At 48.6% G+C, this 23,343-nt stretch overlaps 1 protein-coding gene across 1 annotated transcript in view; it reads right to left on the bottom strand.

Annotated features, from left to right (window-relative positions):
- The window catches only part of EPHB1 (EPH receptor B1), a 77,394-nt gene that overhangs the window by 31,245 nt on the left and 22,806 nt on the right, over nt 1-23,343 (bottom strand). Inside the window, exons 2-3 of the mRNA XM_034064287.1 lie at nt 21,823-21,887; nt 17,752-18,433 (exon numbers count right to left, since the gene is read on the bottom strand). Coding sequence (XP_033920178.1) covers nt 17,752-18,433; nt 21,823-21,887 — 747 coding nt within the window. The remainder of the gene's footprint in view (nt 1-17,751; nt 18,434-21,822; nt 21,888-23,343) is intronic.

The following is a 23,343-nucleotide window of genomic DNA, read 5'->3' as shown; positions in this document are numbered from 1 at the left end:
AATGCAAAGTGCCTCTTAGCCCCTGTCTGCTGCATCAGGATATGAGGCATCTCCTAGCAGCTGTGAAGAGGAAATTAATAGGAGCGAGCAGGAGTAACCACTTTGATGCAATTTCCTTGGGAGATAGTGGACCATCTAATCTTTATTGGAGCCCTTTAACCTGTCATTCAAAACTCATGAAGGCCTCTTGCTCACACAGTCTTTCCAGATATTAAAAGACGACAAAAAAAGGATAACTCAAAACAATATTTTACAATTTTATTATTCAGGGGATTTATTCCCCTGCCTAAGGCACACAACTGGCTACACTGAACCATCTCTTTCCAATGGCACTAACAGCTGAGCAAGGACATGGCATTCAAAGGGATCAGCCATCATCTCATGCTGCCCTTCCTTCTCCCTACCACTGCCAAGTCTTCTGCATCCTACCACAGCTATCCTACACATATGGCATCTTACAGAAGCTCTTAGGGCCATAAACCACCTTCTCATAGAGACAAACAACTAGGCACACAGGGTCACCACACATCACAGGACACTGGGAGGGCACATAAGGCCTTGACGGGGAACTGCAGGATACCCAACCAGAAGGCAGATGGATGCAGACCCCTCCCTGAACCCCCCCCCCCCCACAGCCCTGTGTCCCATAACAGCATGAGGAAGCACAGAGCTACACCAGGCACACAAAGCAGGAGAAAAAATCACATGTGGACACCAAGACTTCAAGGTCATCTCCATTTCTCCACCTCTCCCTTCCTACCAGCACCTCCTCATGACATCCCTGCAGCATTACACTCCTGACAGCAAGTGTTAGCATCCATGAGGTGCGCAATGGGCTCTAAAGCTGAAGGATATGTTCAGAAACATGCCTGAAACATGCTGGGCTCTTTGGAAGAGCGGGAAGAGAATGCAAGGTTACTAGGGAAAGGCCATCTGCATTTTTGATGGGAGGAGACAGAAAAGGGAGGGAGGAAGATGAAAGGATTGCAGTGCTACAAACACACCATAGTTTTAAGCACAGGGGCATGTGGGTGGCTTGGTTGAAGGGGTTTGTCAATTTTTAAGTACAACTAATGGAAGTGATGCTCTGTCACGATACCCAAACATCCTCAGGTTTCTTTCATCACTTTGCTAATTCATAAATTCCTGTAATCTGCAAGCACATGGCTCTTCATTGGTAATGATAACAATTAAGTTTTCCTCTCCTATAATTACACTGTGCTTGCCTAAAGTCTCCCACAGTGTCAGGGGAGGTGGATGTCTTCTCCCTCCTCCCAACCTGCTGCAAGATGCAGCCATCTGCTCTCACTATTGCCTGTGTCTCCCCTCTTTCAGGGGGAGCTAAACCATGACCTCACACTGAAGATAAAGCTGGAACTCTCAAGCCCCCACAATGCCATAATGGGATTTAGAAATCTGTGCAGCATGGGATCCATAACCCTTCAGATGGTAAATGTGCAATCTGAGTGTAAGGCTCAGATAGAGGGCTCAAGACCAGGAGGAAGCAATAAATCACCCCATTATCGGCAAGCGTGATGTTTACCTTGATGTAAGGGCTGCTGCAAGAAAGTTTCCCAGAGCTGGCAAGGTCTGGATCCACTTTAACACCTAAGACAAGCACGGGATTAGGCTTTGCCTTGCCTTTCCCTATGGAAACGTGCTCCTTCTGCCAGTGCCCAGGCTGTGGCGCAATCTGCATCTCTTCAGCCCAGAGAAGAATTAATTGATTGTTGATTATGTGGACAGGATAAGATTAATGATGTGCTTAACTATCCATTTCCTTCTGTTTTAGCACTACGGGTGTGTTTGGAAATGATGAGGCACAAAACTCAGCAGTAGTGGCACACAGCAGCACTGTGAGGCTTTGTAACTGCTGCTGGTAACTTTCCTGTCTTAACAGCCTCTATTCTGCACCCTTATATTTCGGGTGCCTGGGGACCTAGAAAGAACCAGAGGTAAATGAGATCACTCTGATCCTCCACCCCTGCTCCTACCCAAGGCAAGCCACCCGTTAACAGACCAGATGCTCTGCAGAAGGGGCGCAAGTGCAGGGGCATCCAAGCATTTCATTCTTCAAACTAAATCCTCTCGGTTAGCACCTGGAACTTGCACTTTTTAATTACTCTCTCAGGGAAGCTTAGTCTGGAAAAAAAAAAAAAAAGAACAAAGAAAGAAAGAAAAGAAAGAAAGGATACATCTCCTCTATATTAACTGGCTCTAAAGCTCCCTGGGGATGTGGAGTGGCAGTTTTCCTTATCAGGTTTTAAAATAGGAGCTTCTGAAAAGAACTACAGATTTTAGCTGGCCATTCAGTGAGCCCATTTCCTCCCCTCACTGGTACCCCACCGTGGCTCCTTCACCCACAGCAAACTGAGCCTGCGCCGCCTCATTGTTCCCATGCCTCTGATGTCTCTGCTGGGGCAAAGCTAACCACAGTTGCCAGGTATTCCCAAATTCATGCTTGTTTTGGGTTTTCTTTTGGGTCCAATGCCTTTGCAGGACAAACTCATTGTGTTTAAGCACATCTGTGGTTACGCTGGCTGTTCTGGTTATTTTTTCCCTCCTTCCTAGTAGCTGGTGCAGTGCTGTGTTTTGGCTTTAGTCTGAGAACAACGCTGATAACACACCAGTGTTTTAGTTGTTGCTTGGTAATGCTTACCCCAATAAAGGGCTTTCAGTCTCTCATGCTCTGCCAGTGAGGACAGGCACAAGAAGCAAAGAGGAAGCAGAGACAGGACACCTCACCTGAACTAGCCAAAGGGATATTCCATACCACAGCACATCATGCCCAGTGTATAAACTGGGGTGAGTTACCTGGAAGGCCCAGATAGGTGCTCGGGTCGGGCTGGGTATCAGTCAGCAGGTAGTGAGCAATTGTATTGTGCATCACTTGTGTTTATTGTTTTCCTTTCCCTTTTTAGCTTTATATTCTTTCCCCTTATTATTTGTGTTATTATTGGTAGTAGTAAATTTATATCATACTTTAGTTACTGGACTGTTCTTATCTCAACTCATGGGATTCTTTCAGTTCTCCTCCCCATCCTGCCTGGATGGCAGCGAAGAAATGAAATGAGATGAGCAAACAACTGCGTGGTCCTGAGTTACCAGCTGGGCTTAAACCACAACACTGGCACAGCACGTGACAAAGAGATGGGTTAGAAGTAGCAGTGCTGCAGAATGTGATGCCTTCAAGCAAGCTGGAGGTGCAGAGAGCACTGCCACATGCAAAGGCAATAAAGAGCCTGGATGGTCCAGCCTTGCTCCAAAAAGACACGTGGATGACACCTACCAGAACCCACAGGACATGGGTAGCTGGGAAGGTGCCCTGTTGCATTTGAGGACACCACAAGCCATGAGCAAAAGAGGAACTGCAGCTCATCACACTTGCAGCCCACTGGAAAAGGATTCAAGGCCACTTCCACCCCTTCTGCAAATAACAATTTTCATTAAGGAAAAAAAAACTTGACCATAAACCAAACACTTTCTGCAAGAGGCTCATGAGTTTTCAATGAAACCAAAAATAAAGAGATGCTTTACTGGAAACCCCTTATACATTTTGCCCACACCAAAAGCATTTATCTTTAAGCACACTAAGAACAGAAGGTGAGGAGAAAGACCATCAATTTTTCAGCCTTCAAACTAATTAGCCCAAATGATAGGAATTCTAGCGGCAAGGCAGCTCTCTTCCCTGTCCCACTGCCTCCACTAAAGCCTGTACACAGGCTAGGAACCCCTCCTGGATGCTTTCAGCTGAAAGACACCATCCAAGCGAATAAGCACCCAACTGAGATTGCATGCCATAGAACAACAACATTTAGAGGATGTCGTGATTACAGGGGCAGGCAGCACTAGGAGACTGGTGATACCACATCCCGTCTTTTTGTGCTCTCCACAGACATCCAAGCAGGGAGCAGGCACTTGTTGCCAGAGGTTTAACTACTTGATGCTCTCCCGTCATCCCTTCCCTCCTGCATCTCTGTTAGAAAGGGGGTTGGGGTTGTTTAAGATTCCTCCCCCTGCCTCCTTGCTACTTTTTAAATGATCCAATTCCCTTTTATACCAAGTCAAGTGCTTCTCCTGAGCACCTCAGCCCTGGCATGGCCACACCAAGCTCAGCAGGCAGCCAGTAACACCCGTGTCCACACTGCCATGCCAACCACTACAAGGCATCTGCAAACTAAACTGAAGAGGCTTCTGTATTAGGAGCATTGCTATGCTCCAGCAAGGAGGGGTGGGAGGGTACCCACCACACACATCCTGCCTTCTTGACCATGTTGAGAAGGGAGACGGAGGTCAGACCCAGCCTTGAAACACCCGTCAGACACCAAATATCCTTACCTACATCCAGTCCTTGGGGCAGGACTAGTAGCATGACCCAGATGGAGAAACAGGGAGGCTGGAGCATCCCCAACCCCTCAGACAGATGTGTGCTGCTCCAGAGAGGAAGCTCAGCACAAGTCCCCAAGTAATGCCAGAAACCACAGCATCCTGGGGACAGAACACCCCAACAGAGCCACATCTCAGGGAAAGATAAAACCTCATTTTGGTGCAAACGTCACCATTTTTGCAGCCAAACACACAAGTTCTCATCATTCCAAATCACTTAGAGCTGCTCCTGCCCCAAGGCCAAGTGCTCACTCAAGCTAATTACAAACAGCTCCTGCTTCATTGCATTGCCTTTCTGTATTTCAACACTGTATAGGCAAAAACTCATGAGATAAACATGAGCTTCTAGCATCTGGGTTCGCATCCTGCAGGCAACAGGCTGCATCTCTCCCCAGTGTGTGGAGGAAAGAGGCCCTGGCTCTTCATGGCACAGATGGTTAATCAAACTAGCGCCTTACCTCTGGAGAAATGGGTTTAGATCTGCCTTGGGACACATGTAAACTGAAGTCAGCAGCTTCTGAGCCTGGCCTGCCATGGTTTATTCGTGGAAGTAAAATTCAATGTGTTTTTTTTCCTTCTCAGGGGTTTTTTTTTTGCTGCTGTTCTCACAGATAAGGAATCAATCAAAGCAGGGCAGGATTTCAATGGCACTTGCAGGTAGCTGTGCGAAGCCAATCAGAGGTAATAGAGTGAGAGTGCATCTGCATTTGCCTCTCCCGAAAATCCCATCCCTCATCAACCAAGGATCTGCTCCTCCAGGGCAGAACAAGGTACCTGCAGACTGAGCTATGTCTGCTTGGCTGCAGCAAACCTCAGCCGATCCTCATCTGGAAGTGTTTTTCCTCCAGGAAAGCAGGTTTGGGAAGATTAAGGATCTCTGGATGCAGAAGAGCTGTTTAGGTAGTGTCATGACCCTAAACAATGAGTTTAAGTCTAAAGTAGGGCACGGAAGCAGTCAAGATTGGCTCCCACGTGTCTGCAGCACCCATCTTTCTAACAGGTCCACACTTGCCTATTTAGTCACCACTTCGGGCTTGACTTTCTCTGCTTTTCATGGTTAGAAGGATTCTGAAAGTCTAAAGATGAAATCTGTCCCAGAACCATTTGTTGGATGAGAAAGGGGAGAGCATGTGTGCTCTGGGCAGACGGTGCTGCAGGGCTGCCAGCTCACCACAGAGCAGGGAAACTTGCTTTGCTCTCCGAAATAGACAACAGGGGGTGAAAAAAAACCACTTCTCAAAGTCACTTTTGCAGATCACTTTTCTCCCACCTGGGTTTTGCCCCACTTCAGTTGCCCGCTCTCACACCACAACTTCCCCATTTCCCCTTTTTTCCATAAATAACAACACCAGATCTTCTGCTCCAGCAATTTTGCATGGGAAATCAGGCGTGAAACATGGCTGGAGGGCACCTGGCAAAGCTCATGGAAACCCTCAAGACCACTTCTATTTCTCCCCAGCGTTCCAGCTCTTCCTCCTTGGGAATTGAAGCATCGCTATTGAGGGGAGCAGGGATACCTGCCTTGCTCTCAAAAACAGTGAACAGGGAGGCACTGCAGGGAAGGACACTGCCTCTCTGAGCACCCACGGTCAGTGGTCAAACACTAAATAATTTGACCAAGCACTACACAATTCATCTGCACAGGCAGGAGCAACCACCAGTCCCATGGCCACAGCAGTGATGTGCACTCGCTGCTCATCACAATATTGCCAAGCTTATTATTCTGAGTCAACAAATGAAGGGGGGATGTAGTTCTCAGCCATGACTTGAGCTGATTTAACCTTCTACTCTTCTTTAAAAACATATTTAGCAGCTGGAGCCTGACATGGGCTGTCAGCCCCACAAGCAGGACAGGGCTGGTTTTGTCATCATTGCCCCAAACCCGCATGGGCTGAGGGCCAGGAACTTCCTGAATAGTAGCTGCAAATGAAATGCCATGACCTAGCTCTCCCTGGGGATGAGATGTAAGGAAAAGGGAGATTGATTTTCTATGGAAATAGACAGCAGTGTCCAACCCCCTTCTCCTGGGCTTCCCCACCCTTACCAGCGATAGATGAATATTTACATCTTTGCTGGATGTTAAAACCAGAGCTAAAGGGTGGGAAAGAAGCCACATGGGAAAACCCTCACAACCAGGGGCACTCTTGGTTTTAATGAGAATGATAAAACTAAGGCTGAGCTAGAGATGGCTGGTTCTACAAAGGCAAGAGGTGCTTCATTGTGTCACATTGGTGATGCTGATGGCCAAAAGATTGCACCAGCTCTGGTCGACTGGGCTAAGCATGAGAGGGTACCACCAAGACATGTGCTGCTGAGCAAATGCATCCCCAGCACTGCAATGTAACTTGCAATGAACCTCCTGATGAACTTGGAGCAAACAAGAGGGGGAATCTAGATTCAGGACAGGACTCACATTCCAAAAACACAAGCCCCAGAAGATGCTTTACTCCTACCCCAAGCACTGGTCTCAATACAGAATTAATTCCAACCCTAACTATTCTATGATTCTATGACTCATGGCATGAGACTACGAGACTCCAGGAGTCAATAGACACAGACTGGAAGCCATACAGAAGAGCTGATTCTTTGATGTACCACTTAGCACATTCTGTTCACCACTCAACACCTACATGAGCGATCGAGCCACCTAATGAGCAGGAAAGTGAGCTGCCACAAAAATGCATGGTGGTTCTCAGAGACTAGCTGTTTCCTCAGGTACAGAGGTGCTACCAGGGGCTGTAGTTAGAAGCCCCCTAAAAACAATCCATCTTTGCTTTGCAACCAGCAGAAACTCCCTGGGGATTTCAGGAACCACCAATGTCACACATAACTCCAGCACTTTTCCCAAATGGGAAACTGTAGCAGCATCGACCCTGGGCTCCCTGAAGCACAAACCCCTCCTGGCTGGGATTCAAACATCTCCCACTCGTAATCAAAACAATAATTAAGTACCTTTCCCTCCTTTGCCAGCTCACACCACACAGTATCCCCTCAATCTAGAGAGCATCAAGTGCTTATTAATTACATCTGAAGTGGTTCCTTGTTAGTGCTGACACCATGAAGATGAGTCACCCCAGGATGGGGGATAGCTTCAGCTGCAAGGACAGGCTTGCACTGCTGGCACAGGCAGGGACATGTGGACACACGGCTTCCATGCATCCTTGCATTGCACTGGGGTGGTGGGATGCCCCATCATGGAGCAGAACCTTGCCATCCTGGTGAAGATGAGCCTCTGGGGCTGTAGTTTGACTGACTGGTTGAGGACCATGCCTAGGGATGGTTTTGGCATGGGAGGATGGATTCAGCAGGGGAAGATGTCCCAGCCAAGGTGCAACTGCTCCCTGAGACCCCTCATTTCCCCCCAAGAGCCCCATGCATGGAATTAATTAGAAAAGTAATTAAGAGAGCTCCCCTATGAATATTTATAACCAAGTAAGTCATAATTATTGTTCCTCAGAGGAAAGGCACGTTCCTACCCAGCCACAGAGAGGAGAAGGGAAATGTAGCACTGATGAGGGGACTAAAGGCACCCTCTGCTCCTGCCTTCACATCTACTTGCCCGCACACAGCCCTGGTCCTTGGGAAACTGCCTCCATTAATCCACAAAGGCATAAGCTTTCCACTCCTGGGGGTCGCATTTTCAGCAGCAAGCTGCCATATTTCCCACAGCTGAGTGCAATTTACTATTATTTCTATATATGAGCATCATTTATGTATATTCTGTACAGAGCAAAACCCACAAGCATCAAGTAATCCCTGCTCCCAAAGAGAGCAACCAGTTCCCTGTGTGCCATGCTGGCATGCATTAATCCATTCCAAAGCTATGTCCAGGGTAGGTTTATTGATCAATTGGTTTTAAGTGTCTCAGTAACATATAGTAAAAAAATAAAAATAAGAAAATCAGATCAAAATAAGTCGATATCCATCTCAACTCAAAGGCAATTTACCCTCTTGGCTCCTGAACCAGCAAGGGGATAGCCAGTTGAGCTAGGGTAGAAATTCAATTCCTATTCACTTCAACTCCCCTTATGTATCAATTCCCCAGGAAGCCTCTGCTTTTATGGACCAGTTTTAGACAGCAAAGCCCAGAAACCAGACCTGAGGTCACCTCTGGGGTGACACACAGCCCCTTCCTTACCCAAAAATGCAAGGAGATGGCAAAGCTCTGACACACTGACCAGAGCATCATCCTGGAGAGGCCCCAGGAAGTCAACAGATGAGATGAGATGGCATTAGCCCAAGCATCACTCCCTGCTCACAGGGATGCTGCCACTGGGAGATCACCGATTAGCATGCGGGATGCAGCCACACCAATAGTATCACCACAGTAGCTAGTCGCTACACTGAGGTAACCAGGTCCTACTCTCAGTTCTCTCCTTCCTAACAGCCATTTTCATACAAGAAATACCATATAAGCAGGTAAGTCCTGAGTTTAACATAAAAACCAAGCAATGCAGTTCCACACCATGACATTAATTGCATTTCCTTGGTTGCTGCTCGCTGGGTGAGGCTCCCCTGGGAATGCAGTGTGGGGGAACATCAATTCCCTCCTCGTCCAGGTTTGCACATCTTAATTTGAGGCACCCACAGCTGACTACTTCGTCTGGTTTGATGCTCCAATAGACAAGGCGTGGATCATTTCTTGTCTGCAAGTCTGCTGCGCTGGCTGAAGACGAATGGATTTTCCCCTGGCTCTGCAGCCCTCCTCCAAAAGCCTTGCTTAAGTGCACCAGTGATGCTTTGATTTAATCACCACGCTCCTGCTCTCGACGCATCCTGAGATACAAGACACCAGGTGTGACAAACGACCACTTTTAACACACTTGGAGCTAACACCCAAGGCACCGCTCCATTTGTCACTGGCTGGGTCCAGAACAACCCGGGTAGCACATGCAGGGGGTTTGGAGAGGATGGGAAATTAAAACCTCAGTAATCTGTGCTGATTTCTTTTAGTCCTCACTGTGGTGGGCTCCATCCTTCTTCTGCATATACACACAGTGCCACAGGCCCTGGCTGGCAAGTCCAACCCATGCAAAAACCCCTCTGACAGCCCAGTGAAAGCAGTGTGAGGTGCAGCAATGTGACATGCTCCACCACATCCATGGCTTTTACATGGCTTGCATTTACACAATGGGTCTTTTCCTTAGTAAAACATCATCAGCAAAGGCCTGTTTCCCAAAGCAGAGGTTGCAGGAGACCTGCAAAGCTCAACTACACCCCAAGGGCACAGCCTAGCTCTCAAACAACACCCCGCACAGGGGACTGCCAATGAGTTATCTCATGGCTTGGGATAAAAAAATGCCCAGTTTATTACTATTACTATCAGCAGGGGTAAAAACACTCCTTTATTTTCCCTTTTAATTATTATTACTAGCCTTCTGGGAGACATGTTCACTCCTGAAGAGTTTGTCATGGGCTGTACAGTGCAGCACAGCCCCAAACACAGGTAAGATGCCCATCCCTTGGCAAACAAACTGCAGCAAAATCATGGTTTGGGTTGAAGGGACCTTAAAGCTCATCCAGTTCCAACCCCTGCCATAGACAGGGACACCCTCCATCAGACCAGGTTGCTCCAGGCCCTATCCAACCTGGCCTTGAACACTGCCAGGGTTGGGGCAGCCGCAGCTTCTCTGGGCACCCTGTGCCAGTGCCTCAGCACCCTCGCAGGGAAGAACTTCTGCCTCATCTCTAACCTAAATCTCCCCTCTGTCAGGTTAAAGCCATTCCCCCTTGTCCTGTCCCTACAGGCCCTTATAAAAAGCCCCTCTCCAGGTTTCTTGTAGCCCCTTTAGGCACTGGAGCTGCACTGAGGTCTCCCCAGAGCCTTCTGCTCCCCAGGCTGCAGAAGCCCAGCTCTCTCAGCCTGCTTTCAGCACAGAGGTTCCAGCCGGAGCTGTTCCCAAAAGAACACTCTCATGACTGAAAAAAGCAAAAAAAAATAAAAAGGAAAAAGTTACAGAATGGCTCCAAACCCCCCGGGCTGAGTCACTGAGCTTGCCAGGTGCTGACTGCTTGCAAACAAGGGTGGAAACAATGCAGGGCCCGGACATGGGCCGGATCCTGCGCTTCCTCACAGCTCTCCCATTGTCCGGGAGAACAATCCCAACGCCAGCCGGAGAGGGAAGGGCCTTCGGCATGATGAGGGTAGGGTGAGAGCTGGGTCTCCTGGGCTAGTGTAAGCAGAGGAGGCAGGAAAACTAAGCAGGTTTTGCAGCCCCACCATTGCAGGGATGCACAGACATGTGCCCACAGCAGTTCCTGCAGCATACAGGGAGCTTTGCACCCCAATATCCCCAAAGAAGTACACTTCAGCTACCACAGAAAGCTTTTTAGATGGACCATTAACAAGCCAAGTGTTTGGAAGCAGATTTATGCTCCCATTTGTAAACAGGCACCCTTGGAGATGTGGAAATCAAGGGGGAATTTTTCTTCTTAAGACTGGAATAACAGAAGTTCCCATTATAAGGAGAGAAAACACATAAATGGCCCATGGTACAATCTGAGAAGGAAAGTACTGCATCAAAATAAATACACACATACACCCACCCCCCCATAGAGGTAGGAGGCCATTCCCTATTCCCTTTTGAGGTCATGAACAGTGATGGTGTGGCCAGGGCAGCCCAGGCTAGTGATGCTTGCCTGACCTCCACTCACACCTTCTCCTGGGCATTATCCAGGTTTCTCTTTCACTTCGCATTTGGAGGGGTCTGGATTGCAGACATCACCCAGACCCTGCTCAGGGTATGGGGACAAAGCCAGAGAGCAGTAGCTGCAGTGCCTGAGCATCCTTGACAGCAGCATCCAGGGCACACAGTCCTTCCCCATCCCTGTGTTGTGGGAAAGGAAAGGGCCTGAATCCACCAAACGAACATTTTGGCTAATAATGTCTAATTAAGACTTCCATTAAAACCCATCACACTCATTAGAAAAAATATTTAGCAAGGCTTTCTGGACATTTTCCTTGCAAAATTATCACAGAGGTTAATGGATGTCTTCATTAAGGCATAATTTAAGAAAAATCACACTTTTTTTTTCTTTCTTTTTTTCTTTTTGGAGGCGCGGTGATTCAAATGCTTCCCCTCTGCAGCGTGGCCGTGGTAAAACTGGGCTGCCTGTTCCACCCAGTGGTGGAAGCAGGGAGATGGCTGCCAGGCAAAGGCAAAGCCCCTGCAACAAAGGGGAGCATCCCTCCATCCCTCCCTCTGGCATCCCCAGCAAGAGCTGGGAGAGCTGCCACTTTCTCAGTAGTCAGGTTTGTGGCTCAGCTAAACATAGAATAAAACACTCTCTGCTGCCATTAGGTGTGGAAGGGTGCATGGATGTTCTCACTTTGGTCTGAAATCAGGTTTTCTGATGGTAAATGTCTACCAGGCACCCAAGCCCTGAGGGAGCAGAGGTGCAGCCCCAGTGTGCCAGCACACAGCCCAGCCACCCCTTCTTTAGGTGTTGAACAGGAGAAAAGCTTGAAATCCCACTTCCAAGCACACAGAGAAACGTCTTCCCCACAAAGCCACCTAAAGCATCGTGAGCATCAATTGCAGCCGCAGAGTCTCCCTTCCATCCGAGCTGTCGGGCACACATCCTGCCGGTGCAGCAACCATGTGTCCATAGGTACAGATTGAGACAGAAAGGTTTGGAAACAGTCTGACCTTGTCCTGGTCTCCAGGAAAGAGTTTGAGGAAGTTTAAAGTGGGTTTTAAGCCCAATTATTTAAGATTGCAGGTGGGGTTCTCCATGGGGATCCCAGCCCTCAATGTACCCATCCTGCTCTGGGATGCTGCCGGCCCCATCACATACCCTGCTATAGTACAGGGCCAGATGCCATTGTGCCATTGCACCTTAGGGACATCAGAGCACCCCTCCACCTTGCCACCAGACAGTGCAACACCCACAGCCACCAAACCAGGGATGGGGAGAGGGTTGCACTTCCCAAAGCAAGCTGGGAAGCTGTAGCTCCACTAAACCAAATCCAAGGGAGGGCAAAAGGAAAGATGGGCAGAGCAAGCACTTTCTTTTTACCTCTTTGTTTTTCCCCTCCTGTTTTAGAGGATAAAGTGCTCAAAAAGAGATCACCTGTGGGGCAGGCTGCTGGAATGAGATGCTGAAGAGAAAGCAGTGGGGAGGCAAGAGGCAGTGAGGTCTTTCTGCAGCCCCTGCAATGCTTGGAGTGGTCACCCTGATCCAGGTACCAGGGCAGCTGGGCATGGAACTGCATCTTCCCGGAACACATGTACCCCAAGGCACAGAGGAGCAGGATTCTGTATCCCCAAGACATGGTGAGACAGCTCACAGCCTCCCTTGCTGCTATCCACCCATGCAACAAAACCAGCATCATCTTCACTCAATGAAACTTCTACTGGGTGCTACACACAGTACAGGGGCACTGGACCAGAACATGGTGCATGAAAAAGGTAGTCAAAAGCACAGCCAGACAGAACAAAAAGACCCAGTTCTCAGCACAAGCAACAATTTGATGTGGAAAACTTGATGTTTCCCTGGGTTTAAGTGTTAGCAAATTATTCTGCTAATAATTACAAAATGTTCCTAATTATTATTAAAAACAAAATCACTTTATAAATCCCATGCTCTGCTATTGTTTCCAGCCTTCTGTGGTGGATAAATAATGGAAATCAATAATTATCACCAGGGCTGCTCAGCGAGAGTGGAGGATAATAGGGGGACTGGCATGGGCTGCTCGCTCCTTGACATTCCACTGGTAGGAAATTTACCCCCCACTACTCCTTTCCCAAATCCAGCCCTCCATGCACAAGGAAGGAGAGAAGGACAGAAAAAGGAGACAAAGAAATCAAAGGGATGTAGATCACCAAAATACCCCCCCCCCCGACACACACACACACAAAGCTTTGGTAAAGTCTTGGCAAAGCCTGGTGCATGGCAGCTGAAAAAGGGCTGGGGGACCTGCAGATGGTGAAGGGGACTGGCTGCCTTGTGTAAAGCCGGGATACCTGGGAGCAAGGATGCTTGAGGAGCAGTTTCTGGCTCACAGGCATCACAGCCCAGCTTTGCTCTTGTGGTTTGGGTTTAGTTTTTATTTTGCCATCCCTGCTAGCTCAGCTGTTGCACGCAAGCAGGTCGGTTCATTATCCCAAGCTGCAGCAGCTTGGAGGCTCCTGACCACACCACAAAAGGAATTTGCCAGGAGGGAAAACACAAAGGCAAGAGAAGCTTGGGAAGCAGCAGGACCACCCTCACCCCTTCTCCCTGGGTTTATAAATCTTTTATAAAGCCAAAAGATTCAGCACAAAGCTGATTCAGATCCAGACTTCTCGCTGGCTTCTCTGTGCAACCAAATTATCGCCTGGTACTGAGAAGGTCAGAGAGAAAGAATGCGTGATTCCAGAAGACAAAAGTACAGTGCCCCATCCCCAAAATCAAAAGGGATAAAAGCCAAGACACTCGCAACTCCCATCATTCTCATGAGGGGTTACCTTGCCATCATTAGGTTTCAGAGTAAAACACCACCAGAGAAAAGGTTTAATAATCTTCCGTGAGGAGAACAAACAAAATCCACCCAGCACGCTCATACAACGTCTCAAATGATTTCCCTGGCCTCCCAGTGATCCCCACTCCCACTTTTCCTCCCACCTCCTCACCAGTAAAATGATGCATTACACCTTGACCATGCAAGGAAGCCATAAAGCAAGGCTGAGGGATGGAGCAGAGCAAGATGAATGGATTTAATATCAACCCGAACGGAGCATGGGCTATCACACCAAATGAATTATTCATTTTGAATTCAGTAACAGCCTCCATTTCACATTGACCCACAAGCTCTCACTGGCATGAGATGCCAAAGAGGATGCAGTAGGCAGTCCAGTGGGTTTTAGGATATGGCATGCCATCACCCATATGAGAGCAACACAACTCCACATCAGCCAAGAGGTCTGTGCCAAACCCAAACAGCCTGGGAGGGAAACGAAAACCAGGCAAGATGGATAAAGAAAACCTCCCTCCACCCCCACCTTAGTGATGTGTTGGTAATGACCCCTCATCACTTTGACCCTAACACACAATAATAATCTCTTCGGGACGCAAAATACCCCCAGATGAAGATTGCATCCTGCCTGTGCCTTTTGCGAGTGGCTAAGTGCCGATAAAAGCTAGTATTAATGAATCCCTCAGCGGCCCCGAGCTCTGCTGTCAGCACGAAACCACTCCAGTCTAATAGCCCCATGACAGGCACAGCCTCTATCCCTGGGGGTGGGGAGGGAGGAGAGAGGACTGAGGGGGGGACTAAACAGCTCAACCCTAATTTTTCCCCACCGCTTTAGAATTAAGCCCATTTTGTGAGCCTTAAAATACCAAGGGAATTTTCCCTTCTTTTTTTCCTTGGTGACAATTCCCCTGGGTTTGTTAAGTGGCTCATCTCAAGCTGACGAAGGCTTTGAGCAGATGTCAGGAGCACGTGGCTCCTGGGAGCTGGGGTCCAATTCTGGTAGCATCTCTGCAAGGTGAGCCCAGCAGATGAAGAAGGCAGGCGAATGCAATCCCTTTGAGAGCACTGAGACAAACAGAAAACCAACAAATTATTACTGCTAAACCTTGTGATGTGACACCTCATGCCCACCAGAAGGGCAGCAGTGTGCCCAGGTCCTTGCAGTATCTCCAAAACCTAAAGGGATACAAGGAGAAACGTGTTGGCCAAAGGGTGCACACGAGCCACAGAGAAGACAGAGTCCAACCCAAGGTCAGATTTCTATTCAAATGCACTTAATTTTTCCAGCAGTCCTAATGCAAGCTCTGGCTCAGGCTTCTAGGACTGGTTTTAATGAACCTTCAGGAGGGGCTGGCAGGTTTAGTGGTTTTGGGTTCCTCACTAGTGTTGAGGGGGAAATTCAAACTCACAGGTCCCACTTACAACCCTAGCCTCTCATCTATCACCCCAACATGGGAACTGGGACATACTCTCACAGTACTGGGAGAGGAGAGTTATCGGAGCTCTGCTCTGAAGACAACATCATACCAGCACCCAACAGTGCCCACAGGATCATCAAAAAAGCATTGTCTCATCATCACGCATATGCTTGGTGCCATTTAATCACCTGCTTGGTCTGCATCCACAGCATACTTCGGAGCCTTTCATGATCCCAGATTATGTCAGTCAATCCATAAAAGACATTTCTACTGCCTTAGGCTTGACAGGATCCCGAATTTTCCCTCAAGGAGCCCCAATGCAAAGAATGCTCCCCATGCAAAGGCAAAATGCTCACTAGAAGCTCTGCAGAGGACACACTAGGGCAGCACAAGGGGTTTCTCCTTCAGCATCAGGACTGCTGAGGAGTGGGACCACAGCTGGAGACAAGCACTGTGGCACAGAGAACTCAGCAAATTCCCAGTGTACAGGGGTCTGGTCAGCCCAGCTTTGATGGCATGAACACACCATGACTGTTTGGGGGTTTGCATGAGAAAAGGAAACAAAAGTAGCCATGGAGATAGGCCTTATGCCCACCCTGAGCAGGTTTGCTCCCATGCCTCTTTATAGAGTCCTAGAATAGTTTGGGTTAGAAGGCACCTTAAAGTTCATCCAGTTCCAATTTCCTGTCATGGGCAGGGACACCTTCCACTAGACCAGGTTGCTCCAAGCCCCTGTGTCCAACCTGGCCTTGAACACTGCCAGGGATGGGGCAGCCACAGCTTCTCTGGGCATCCTGTGCCAGGGCCTCAGCACCCTCACAGGGAAGAACTTCTTCCTTATATCTAACCTAAACCTCCCCTCTGTCAGGATAAAGCTGTTTCCCCTTTTTCTGTCATTACAGGCCCTTGTAAAAAGCCCCCTCTCCAGATTTCTTCTAGAATCTTGTGTCCTCCTATCCCCCATTCTCTGCCTTGTCCCATACAACAAGCACTGGGTAGGTGCAACAATCTCCTCATGGGAAGTTAGAAGCATTCAAGACCCCAGCTTTCTCCACCACCCCAGGCAGCAGCAGATAGAATAGTCAACATCACCGAAACCTGTGGCAGTTTTACATTATCACTGTTTTCCCCACCTTTTGGCAAAATGACATTATTTCCCAATTCCAGTCTTTAGCTAAAATTACTATTTATTTTTCAATGACGAGAAAATGTCATTTTGCCATAAAACCATGTGCGCTTTCTGTTTGTTTATTCAATAGTAGAGGAACGTCTCGCCAGAAACGCTCGGGTTTGCAGAGCCCTCTCTCCGACAGAGCACTTCAGCTCCTCACGGGAATCCATCTCCTAGTGGGAGCAAAACCACATTCAAGATCAACCACAAAACTGAATGGAATCCACCAGCGATGCTACTTGATGGCAAAGCAAGGACTCTGGTCCTTTCCCAGTTGTTGTAGCCCTGGCACAGGAAGGCACTGCTGTCCCTACGTCAGTCAGGCAGAAATGTGGCTTTTCATGGTAAAAACCTACACAAGTTCCCAGGTCTAAAGCAGATGAACAAACAAGTTTCTCCATAGCTTGAATCCCAGCTTTGCAATTTTCATATATCCAGAGTTACAGGTGGAAAAGAAACACATGGTGGCCACCCAAAGGAGCATCACAGTTGCTGCCACCTGAACCAAAAGAGGTTCAAGTCAGACCTCTTCCCATCACTCTGCCTCCTCCAAAACCAACGCTAAAGCCTTTTGGCACCTGTCTTTAACCTTCTTCTTCCCAGTCTGGTGGTGCCTACCTTCTGGAAAGCACAAATGAAATGAGGTTAGCTTCTCATGCAAAAAGACCTCTCCTTTTCCCTCATTCCAAACAGTATAAAAAAAAACCCATCTTAATTGTGAAGGGACAGAAAGGGCAGCAAATAAAGCCAATCCTCCAACAGTAGTTGGAAAATATTCATCAGAACAGCGAAAGGAGATGAAAAGCAGCGAGATCTGTTTTTATTGGCTTTTATCTTATATTTATAACCCTGAGCTATGGAGGCCTCCAGCAGGCAGCAGTGGGCTAGGGAAACCCAAAAAACACAGCAAAAAAAAACCAATTAATGCTGGAAATCAGAGCAGCTTCACTGCAGCTGGGCCCGACGGCAGCTCCCAGCTCCCGCAGCTCTGCTGGGGGAATAACAAGGCAGATGAAAGCAGCTCAGCCTGCGTGCCACTTTGAAGGTAACAGATCACAGAGGAGGCTTCCAGTGGGCTCGCAGCAGGAACTGCTCATGGAGTTTGGTCATGGACTGACCTGAGCATACTGAGAAGACACAGGCTGACCACTCCCAGACCCCTGCCTGGTCCCCAGAGCAACACCGCTTCAGGGCAGGCAAACGGTGCAGAGCCCATTTCACAACAGGCATTACCCAAAAGAGCTTGTCTGAGGACAAACATTTTGTTAAGCAAAGCTCAAAACCAATAGAAGCACCTTGTTAGACAAAACAAACCTTACCTTTGCAAGCCACATTGTTCTCCGGCTCATAACCAGCCTTGCATGTACAGCGGCCAATGGGGACCATCCACTCCCCATCCCCATTGCAGTACAGTTTGATGGGCACATCCACCTCCTCAGCATTGGGGATGCAAGTGCCACGGGCAGTCACTAGAGAGGTGCTCTCCGCTCCTGTCATCGTCTCTGGGAAGATGGCAAAGTTCTGCACCACGCTGGGGCACTTCTTGAAGAAGACCCTGACAGACAGCAGAGACATACAAGCCCCATAGTCCTGGAAAGCCAGGTAAAAGCCATTGCGGGTCAGGGGCCCAAAACTTCTCACTTCTGTGTTCACCTTCATCAACCTGCCACCAAAGTCCACCTGGGAGAAGCTCTCGTCAGCAGCAATGGTGTCCACTTTGAGGTAGGGTGCCTCTGTCCAGAAGGCAGACTTCTTGGTGGCAATGACAGAGTCTGTCTCGTAGTAGTAGAGGTTGAAGGTCTCTTTGCAGGAGCCAGGGACGTTGGGGAGGCTGCTGCAGTCCCGCACAGTGAAGCGCATCTCGGTGTAGATGCGGTGAGCTCCACGTCGGTTGATGAATGTGGTGAGGAGCCAGTTGTTCTGGTTGGGCTCGAAGACATTGCACACCTGGTACGTACGAATGGTGTTGAGGTTTTCGTCGTAGCCACTGACTTCTTCCCACTGCAGAAAGGAGAAGGAAGAAGTGATAAGATGGAGGCAGAGGGACCGGCAGTGGCCCATGAGCCATGGAGGTGCTGCTCACCCTGCACAGGAATGGAAGGAGAATCCTAAAGCCCCAAGGGGACTAGGAACATAGCCATGGACACATGACAGGATGCATGGGCAAAAACATCACCTGGGACAGCATCAGAAGAAATCCTTACCCCCTTGCCCCTGCATGTCTTCCCCCATCCCTCCCATCTGAACATCTTTTCCATGTAACCATCTTAGCTGCCCTGAGAAGATGTAAAAATGGGAAGAAATATGCTCCAGGTATGTAGAGGCAAGAGGAAAAGCAGCACACAAGGGTACAGCTTCATTAAAGCCTAAGCCAGCCCATGGGCTGGAGAGTGAGACTGACCCCAGGCTCTCAGCACGATGGGATCATTTCCCCTGGGAAAGAAAACTAACTAAATAAAACATCACCGCTGCGGAGAGACAGAATATAGATTTGCAATTCGATTTATAGAAGGGCATTAATATAATCCAGGCTACAATTTCAATTAAGGGACAGCGGCAAACTGTGAATAGTCTGTGATGGCATTAGAGTCCTACAGACTGATTTACAGCCTCATAATCCATTCATTTTAACTAATCCATGTTTACAGTCTCTTCATAACAGCGTTATTCGTATGGCAATCTTTAAACAGCACTCTGAATATCATGCATAATTTCCAGGAGCAATGCTATGGCAGCACTCATGGGTGTTTGTGCTTACATGGGGATACAACAGCAGATGGGTGATGCCAACCTGCTCCGTCATGTTGAGCCTTCCCAAAGAGCTCATGCACCACAACCAATCCTGTAACCCTGATTTTGCCCTCTTCCATTTTCCATTTAACAACCACTTTCCTCACCTACTCCGCAAGCTTCCCCCTTTTAAAACACAGCCCTGATGTAAAAAAATCACAGGTTCTTATTTTGTTTTCAAAGCAGGGTCCTCCTCATGCTGCCAAGAAGTGCAGCAGAATGCTTGCTCCTGGGTCCACCTACTCAACTCCACTAAGTTTAAGCAATGATCACAGCTCAGGGTTGCATGTTGTTGTTAAACAATGTTTACCAAGACAGCAATAAACTCTCATGCATCCAGCTGAGTGCTCTCCCTTCTCATTCTGTACCATGAAAGCACTGCAAAAAAACCGTCTCCACTGTGGATAAAACATGTGAATTCACTTCCCTTTCATTATCAAACACCTTTTCACATGAAAAAGGTCCTCCCCAAACCAAGGGGCTGGCATTGTTCCCCAGTCCCAGCTCCCACCTGGGATGTGCATTACAGCCCTGTCATCAAATCAACACCAGATGACAAGCTCTTTTCCTGCACTCACCCACCAGCATTAACACCAGCTCCACTGCTCCACTGTCCTTGCTGCAGAAATCCTTCTCACCCTACCCACCAGCTCCTACACCCCAGCCAAGGTGCATGGTGGGGGGGGATATGACCTGTTATCCTTTATTCCCAGTGCCCATCTGGGAGCCAGCTCTCTCGCCACCTCCTTCTATGGAGCATCTCCTGAGCTTTGCTGCTTTCCTTTGCATGGGGGTTGCAAACAGGGCCCCAAAACTCAGAGCCGAAGCCTGCCAGCAGACCCTACCTGCACTTCAAGCACCCAGCACATGGCGCTGGAAATAACACGTAGTGTCACTTGGAAAACCTTCCTGAGGGTTTGGGGCCAGACCCTGACGCTCCCTTGGGAATCCCTTGAGTTCAGCAAGGGATGAATCCTGCAACCAGGCACTGAAGAACAGCAGGTCCCTGTGTCTGGAAAGACCCATGGTGCCAGCAGCTGCTGCCATCAATGGTCTAACAGTAACAAATGCATCATTTTGATGAGATCCCACTAAATAATTCACAGGGAGCTGGAGATTAAGACAATGTTATTCTCTGTCTCTACTGAGATTTAAAGCACATCCAGTGGGGAGAGCAGAAGGACAGTCCACATCCCACTGCAGCCAGTCCTCAGCGACCACAGCCCCTGCTGCCCAGCTGGCATCTGAGCCCCAACACTAATGTCAGCATCCCCGCTGAGCCCCAGGGCACATCTGTGAGCCAGAGTGAAAAGTCACTCTCAGAGCTCAGCACACTATGGGAGGATACCACTACCCAAAGGGACTCAAAGCCTGCACAGAGCCCATGCTGATGGCAACCCCAGGATCAAGAGCGGTGGCTTGTCAAATCCCTGCATCTCCAGCCCCAAGAGGAATCTGGCAGAAAGAGATGACACTCCAGCAGTAGCCAGGAGCCCCTCTCTCATCCCCTCCCTCCTGCCCCAAGGTGCAGAAAAGTCCCGTTTATAGATGGCAGCTACTCTTCTCCCTGACAAGCAGAAATTCACACATGTATCTTAGCATCTCTAAGCCAGGTTGCTTGGATGGGTGACAGTCTGCAAACCCTGGCACCCACACTCTGGACAAGCTTCACCCAAATACTGGCAATTACCACTGGACAAGCCAAGAAGTGGCACAAATCTGCCCCCGAATATTTGTTGTGAACTATTAAATGGGACAAACCCTAACACTAAGAGCTGTAACCAACCAGCTCATAAAGACTACTGCATGCCTGGAGCAAAAGGTGTGCAGCCTCATTTCGTTTGAGGATCTGGCCAAGTCAGTCACACCCTAACGAAGATGCAGGCTGGCATCCTTTCCCCTTTGGTGCCGTGTACTGGAGGCCCTGTGGACAGACTCTGCTGCTGTACTCATCCCTGCCTAATCAGGTGCCTGTGCTACCATGATGCCCATCTATCAGCTCACATCTCCTCCTACCACCACTTTTCTTCCCCACTGGCTGAGTCTCTCACTTTCTCTGCCAGGGGAATGTGAGTCAGGTTATTTTATGCTTCCATTCCTCAAAGGCTCGTATTATATAAAAAAGATGTTTTAAGTGCCTCAGGGTGTTTTGTTCCTCATTACTTCATAAAAGTGACATTAATAGCCAGGGAAGAGCACTGCTGAGTGCAATTATGGATGATGTTGCAGGTATGAAAGCTGTTTTGAGCCTACTAATGTTTCCTAATTACAAGCCTTTGGGCACAAGGAGAGGGAAGGCGTGAGCAGAGGGATGGAGAGTGATGATGGGGATGGACCCTTTACCTGGGAAGAAGGCAGGCAGGGGAGGAGAAAGCAAGCAGATAGAGACCACCTTTGCTGAGCCCCCAAGACTGGTTCAGGGAAGGGATGCTCAGCCCCAGACCAGCCATGCAGCTTGGCACAGATGTCCCAGTACTAGCCCAATGGGGCACCACTGTTCCCACTACAACTTCTTCAGCTCCCCACCAGCATTTTAAGCTAAATATCCCATAAGAACCCCAAGAGATCATGTAAGGATCAGCTGGAAAAGTGACACTTACCCCTGAAGGTGGGTTGGCGGTCCAGCCCAGCTCGGCCGTTGCTGTCCGCGTATCCATCAAAGTTTCTGAGGAAACACAAGAAAAGGAAAGCAAACTATTCACTCCTGAAGTTTTCGATGACATTATGAACTTGAAGCCGCAGAAAAACATCCAGCTGGGTTCACATGCATCTGACCCTTGGAGCTGCTCAGAAATAAAGCAGCAGATGCCCTAAAACATCTAATGAACAGCTCCACTCCAGAGCAAATGGTGCAGGACAAGACTCTTTGCAGAGTCTCAGACTGAACCAAGCCCATGCTGCTATCTCTGACCCTTCCAGCAATGTTACCAGCTAAAATTATGTAAAAACTAAGAAGGATGCTGCATTTCACGGAGTCATTACATGCACAAACATAACCCCATGTAGCCCATAAGTGAGTTTGTATTAAGTCCTTGGAAGCAGCAGGAGACTGGGGGAAAGACTCTAACCACAGGCAGAGCCCACCCTCTCCTCCAGAGCCTCCATATGGGCTTTTCAAGTGGGTCCCATTCAACTTGTTCGCAGCTACTTGCTTCGCCCCACAACACCAGACATCCCATTTTATGCACTGCATCTGTCTGGTGCTCTGAGTTGCCCTCGCACACAGTTGTTATTTGTCAGAGTGATTTCATATAAGCAAATAAAAATCACACTGTTTGAGCCAGTTTAGTCTGCTGGGGGTCTTTTGATGGAGAATTTGGTTGGAAATGTTTAGAAGCTGCAATACAGCTGACATATCACTACTTTCAGTCTTTAAAAATAAAATCCAACAAAACACAACAAGAATAATAGCGAGAGCAACAACATATAGAAACAGATGGGGAAAATGCTCCAGGTTTTATTTATTTGTTTGCAGCAAGCACACATGCAGATTCATTTCCTCAGTTCTTGTGTCTCGAACAAGCAGGAGGAGGAGATGCCGGCATAGCTGAGCATCCCCCGTCACTCCCCTTTCCCAGGTATTTGTGGCAGCTTTACAGTGCCAGGAAAATGGGTGCAACCAGAGAAATAAAGGTCAGGAAATAAAAATCAGCCCAGGAACATGAACTGCCGCCGGACTGCTGCTTTTAATCTCTCCACGCCTGCTCCAGCAATTGCATGAGGGAAATGAGACTCCTATTAATCTTCCCACCCCTCCCTTTGCTGGCTGCTCTGGGATGGGAAGCCAGAGAAGCGTGACCAGGAACTCCCCACCCTGCTACAACTGATAAATGCTCTAACAAAATCCCTGCCAGAGCTGCTGGCCCAGCCTGGCTTCCAGAGGTAAGCAGAGCCATGGAGGCAGGGAGAGCAAGGCAACCACTCCAAAGAGGGAATGAAGGGGTGCTCGAGAGCATGCAAGGCTTCTGTGCCCCTAACCAGTCCCAGGATGCTGCTGTGGCACTGCCAGGGGGCCTTCAAAGCCCACAGCACCCACGTATTCACCTCTACAGGGTACACAAAGGCACGGTGGCCTTCATGCTATCACAGCATGTTACTCTATGCAGTTTCAGCCCTTTTCT

This window comes from Melopsittacus undulatus, chromosome 6 (assembly GCF_012275295.1).
Source record: "Melopsittacus undulatus isolate bMelUnd1 chromosome 6, bMelUnd1.mat.Z, whole genome shotgun sequence".
NCBI classification, from domain to species: domain Eukaryota; kingdom Metazoa; phylum Chordata; class Aves; order Psittaciformes; family Psittaculidae; genus Melopsittacus; species Melopsittacus undulatus.
The sequence above is the reverse complement of the archived record's forward strand: the minus strand, read 5'-3'. Positions and strand labels throughout refer to the sequence as shown.